At 45.9% G+C, this 5,659-nt stretch overlaps 1 protein-coding gene across 1 annotated transcript; it reads left to right on the top strand.

The window, feature by feature from the left end:
• Window positions 1–1,777: 1,777 nt before the first annotated feature.
• On the top strand, window positions 1,778–4,876 carry LOC308299653 (sarcoplasmic/endoplasmic reticulum calcium ATPase 2-like; the record flags this gene model as incomplete). The annotated part of the gene is made up of 1 exon (XM_080743445.1): window positions 1,778–4,876. One exon carries the CDS (start codon window positions 1,778–1,780, stop codon window positions 4,874–4,876), a length of 3,099 nt encoding a protein of 1,032 aa, XP_080599571.1.
• Between the last annotated feature and the right edge of the window lie 783 nt (window positions 4,877–5,659).

Below are 5,659 nucleotides of genomic sequence, written 5' to 3'. Positions count from 1 at the left end.
CAAAAATAGCAGATCTACAAGCTCACAGCGGGCACTCGGTGCCGTGATGTGAGCTTGTACCGGTATATCTGCTATTTTTCAATAGCTAAAGTATGAAATAATTAAGGCCCCACCACCTTGGGCCCTAGTAACTCAGTCCCACTTCCCCCCCCCCCCCCCCCCCCCCCCTTGTGACGCCCCTGAGTACAATTAAATCATTCTAGTAATATTTTTTAATGTTTATACTAGAGCTGTCAAAAGATTAATTAGAGACAAATTCTCTTTATACTGTAGTGGGAATGGAAAAGATGGCAGGTTATTATGAAAAAAATATAAAAATATAAAACAACAAGTGTGAACCCTTGGTTGTGCTACCGAAGACAAGAGGGCTAATAGCAAGATCTATTAACTAGCCTACATACTTACTAGTGAAAATGGTGTGTGATAAGGCTGGGCAATATATCGAAAATGTATCGATATCGAGGTATCAACATGCGAGGTATACAGTACATATCGACGAAGACGGGGGGGGGGGGGGGGCTCTTTGAACGGGTAAGGGCTAGTCATGAGTAATATCGATATCGAGGTATTCAACAACGTTATCGAATATCAAAGGTTTTCCTAGTATCGCCCAGCCTTGTGTGAGCGTGCGTGCGAGCGCACGCGTGTGTCGCTGTTTGCATTAAATAACGTGAGGTACACATGTTGCAGAATCATGATGGTTAAATAGATAACAGATTTTTATTTTTTAGAATGTGAGACAGCAAAACCAACAGAGGCTATAACTTTCCCTGCAATCGAAAATCCACACCAGTGTTGTCTGGCCTCAGTTTGTTTCATGTTGAGCAGAACCCTTCTAGCAGTGTTTTTCTGTAAGCCAATGTCCTCCAAGTCGCCTCCACAGCCACAGGGTCCGTAATTAATCCATCAGAAGCTTGTGTGAAGTTTCTTCCCATTTTAACTGGACTCCTGTCCGGTGGCAGAGGTCATTGAGATCTAGCCAATCAAACCAAACCCCAAAGCCCTTGGCTTGTGAGTCCTGTCCTCCTGAAACCCACACTTTTCTTGTCTGGTTTTGTGGCTACTTGTTCACAGATGCTACAATATGTTCTTACATAGATGTACAGTATGTTGTTTGTGTGTTCACAAATGCAACAGTATATTATATTATTATTTGCACCAGCAGACTGTGCAAGTAGGGTGATGAGTGCTGTCTGTGGGTGGGTATGTGCCTGACAGTACAAAGGCTGGGCCCTTAGCCAATGAGGGAGCAGCGTTCTCGATGACGTCGCCACCAACAAGTGTCACCTGATATAAATAACAAGGCGCAAGTCGGCAACCTCGAGTCTTTGGAAAGCGACACAAATTACCAGACATATTTGGCTATGATTTGGCACCTCGACCGAGTGCAGTCTAGTTTAGATATAAAGCAGGTTTGATGTTTGCTTTACATTCTTTACATTCACATACGTCATCAGTCCTGCCCAAATATGGAGAGACAAACTAGCAGGCTGCAATTTAAAACACACGTTGTCTAAAATAAGACTCACTTAGACAGATGTCCCTCAGCTGCGGTATTGTTGTTCTAGAGGAATACATTTTATAGCTAGCTATAGCAAAGCCTTCAAGTATTCAGGCTGCTAAGTTATCCTGTCTTCGTCAGTTACAGCGTGACCAAAACCTGCACAGGCCACATACTGGCAGTGGGCAGTGGGGTCCAGGTCTCATAAAGGATTATTCTCAGTTCTGTCATTCACCAGAGTCAAAATTATAAAAAAGAGAAAGTGGTCTCCTCATCATGGACAAGACACACTCACAGACGGTAGAAGAGATCTATGGCTTGTTTAATGTGAATGAAGGCATCGGTCTGGGGTTAGACCAAGTGAAGGAACAATTCGAGAAATATGGACCAAACGAATTACCAGCTGAGGAGGGTAAATCTGTCTGGAAACTGTTGATTGAACAGTTTGAAGATTTACTTGTGAGAATCCTTCTTCTTGCTGCTTGCATCTCTTTTGTGCTGGCCTGGTTTGAAGAAGGAGAGAAGACCACCACAGCATTTGTAGAGCCTTTTGTTATCCTACTGATTCTCATAGCAAATGCCATAGTGGGAGTTTGGCAGGAGAGAAATGCAGAAGATGCCATTGAGGCACTCAAGGAGTTTGAGCCGGAGATGGGGAAGGTGTACCGCCAGGACAAAAAGAGTGTCCAGAGCATCAAGGCAAGAGACATTGTGCCTGGGGACATCGTGGAGGTGGCTGTTGGTGATAAAGTGCCAGCAGACATCCGGCTTACATCTATCAAGTCTACGACGCTGCGGGTTGACCAATCAATCCTTACAGGAGAGTCTGTGTCTGTGATCAAGCACACAGACCCGGTACCAGATCCCAGAGCCGTCAACCAGGATAAGAAGAACATGCTCTTCTCTGGCACCAACATTGCAGCAGGCAAAGCTGTAGGTGTTGTGGTGGCCACAGGGGTCAACACAGAGATAGGAAAGATCCGTGATGAGATTGCGTCTACAGAACAAGAGCGCACACCCCTGCAGCAGACACTGGATGAGTTTGGAAAGCAGCTTTCTAAGGTTATTACACTGATTTGCATTGCTGTGTGGATTATCAACATCGGCCATTTCAACGATCCTGTCCATGGTGGATCCTGGATACGTGGCGCCATCTACTACTTCAAGATTGCTGTGGCTCTGGCTGTGGCTGCCATCCCGGAGGGTCTTCCTGCTGTCATCACCACCTGCCTTGCTTTGGGAACACGCCGCATGGCCAAGAAGCATGCCATTGTCCGCAGCTTGCCCTCTGTGGAGACCCTGGGCTGCACCACTGTCATCTGCTCTGACAAGACTGGCACACTGACCACCAATCAGATGTCTGTCTCTAGGATGTTCATAGTTCACCAGGTTACAGATGATAGCTGCACTCTAAAAGAGTTCACTGTAACTGGCTCTACATATGCTCCTGATGGACAGGTGTTCCATGAAGGTTACGCTGTGAGGTGTTCCCAATATGATGCCTTAGTGGAGCTTGCCTCTATCTGTGCTCTCTGCAATGACTCCTCACTGGACTACAATGAGACCAAAGGTGTGTATGAGAAGGTTGGTGAGGCCACAGAGACAGCACTCACCTGTCTGGTAGAAAAGATGAATGTCTTTGACACTGATGTTAAAGACCTGTCCAAGATAGAGAGGGCCAATGCCTGTAACTCTGTAATCAAGCAGCTGATAAAAAAGGAGTTTACCTTGGAATTTTCCAGGGACAGGAAGTCCATGTCTGTGTATTGTACACTAAAGGGGCGCTCTTCTATTGGCAAGATGTTTATCAAGGGTGCCCCAGAGGGAGTTATTGACAGGTGCACTCACGTCCGTGTGGGTGAGAAAAAGGTACCAATGACCCCTGGCATTAAGGAAAAGGTGATGTCAATGATCAGGGAGTATGCAACAGGCAGGGACACTTTACGCTGCCTAGCCCTGGCCACTAGGGATAAACCCGTGAGCAAAGAAGAGCTGGTTCTGGAGGACTCAGCCCACTTCATTGAATATGAAACTGATCTGACCTTTGTTGGCTGTGTGGGCATGCTAGATCCTCCTAGGGCTGAAGTGGCAGCCTCCATCAAACTGTGTCGGCTGGCAGGCATCAGAGTGATTATGATCACCGGAGACAACAAGGGTACGGCTGTGTCAATATGTAGACAAATTGGCATCTTTGGCGAGGATGATGATATCTCGAGTATGGCCTTTACTGGCCGTGAGTTTGATGACCTGTCGCCCGCTGCACAGAGAGAAGCTGTGGTTAAAGCCTGTTGCTTTGCCCGTGTTGAGCCCTCTCATAAGTCAAAGATTGTGGAGTTCCTACAGTCCTATGGTGAAATAACTGCTATGACTGGGGACGGAGTTAATGATGCCCCTGCCTTGAAGAAAGCGGAGATAGGCATTGCCATGGGTTCAGGCACTGCTGTTGCCAAGTCTGCCTCTGAGATGGTGCTGGCAGATGATAATTTTGCCACCATCGTAGCTGCTGTGGAGGAAGGACGAGCCATCTACAACAACATGAAACAGTTCATCCGATACCTCATCTCCTCAAATATAGGAGAGGTTGTTTGTATCTTCCTGACTGCAGCACTGGGTTTCCCTGAGGCATTGATCCCAGTTCAGCTGCTGTGGGTCAACCTGGTAACTGATGGTCTACCTGCCACAGCCCTGGGCTTCAACCCCCCAGATCTGGACATCATGAAGAAGCCACCACGCAATGCCCGTGAGCCTCTCATCTCTGGATGGCTCTTTTTCAGATATATGGTAATTGGATGCTATGTGGGTGCCGCTACTGTTGGTGCTGCTGCTTGGTGGTTTGTTGCTGCTGAGGATGGTCCCAAAATCACCTTTTACCAACTGAGCCACTTCCTGCAGTGTGGCCCAGAGAATCCAGACTTTGAGGGTCTGGACTGTGCTCTGTTTCAGTCTCCCTATCCAATGACCATAGCCCTGTCTGTCCTGGTTACCATTGAGATGTGTAATGCTCTCAACAGTGTGTCAGAGAACCAGTCGCTGCTGCGAATGCCTCCCTGGAGGAACGTGTGGCTGCTGGGAGCCATCTGTCTCTCAATGTCCCTTCACTTCCTCATCATCTATGTGGAGCCTCTCTCTATCATCTTCCATATCACACCTCTGAACCTGACCCAGTGGCTGATGGTTCTGAAGATCTCGCTGCCTGTAATTCTTCTGGATGAGATACTGAAGTTCGCTGCCAGGAACTACCTGGAGCCTGGTAAAGAGCTGGAGAAGCCTGCCAGCAACAAAGGTTTCTCCTTGTCTGCATACATGGAGGGAATCTCCTGGACCTTTGTGGCTATTTCTCTTCCCTTGGTGCTCTGTCTCTACGGCACCTCCTGACTGACTACTTGAGTATACTGTATTTGGACTTTTCCATCTTCTCCCACTTTCCACTCCCATCTGTTTTCTACCCTGGCCACCTTTCTACTTGTGCATAACTACATAACTACATGTGTGTGTGTGTGTGTGTGTGTGTGTGTGTGTGTGTGTGTGTGTGTGTGTGTGTGTGTGTGTGTGTGTGTGTGTGTGTGTGTGTGTGTTGTGTTTGCATGTGTTTGTGTAAAAGTTGCTTGTGTATGACGTGAAGGAGGAGGACGTTTAACAAATGAAACATAATGAATATTAAATTAACCACAGAAAATATATGTAATATTAGATTTTTAAATAAAAAACATTGAAAAATCATTATTGGAGGAGAAAATATTGTGACTGGGTGAGAAGCTGGTAACTTCGCTTGTTTGAAGAAACCTATAAGGTTTTGTTTTGGTTAATGTCAATATTGTAATTTAAATACAGTATGTAGGGGGTAATATTCCCAGAAAGCAAGGGGAAGATCATATTTTCACCCCTGTGTGTCTGCTAATATTGAGAACCGCTGGACTAATGTGTGACAAATTCCTTCTACAACTTGCCAGTAGGCCACGAAAGTATAGTTTCACTGCCACGCTTTTTGTTCTCCACATTTCTGCCATCTCTTTTTTTCTCCACATTTCCCCCCCTTTATCAACTATTATCTATGATATAAATAATTTACCTTTCATGATTTATTTTATATTGTTTATCAATTCATACCACTGGTACTTGGTATAAATACTTTTTTGGAGCCAGTGGACAGGAGGATAG

Source organism: Nannobrachium achirus, assembly GCF_963921795.1.
Source record: "Nannobrachium achirus genome assembly, chromosome: 15".
In the NCBI taxonomy this organism is placed as follows: Eukaryota; Metazoa; Chordata; class Actinopteri; order Myctophiformes; family Myctophidae; genus Nannobrachium; species Nannobrachium achirus.
Note: the sequence above shows the minus strand (reverse complement) of the source record. Positions and strands in the feature narration are given on the sequence as shown.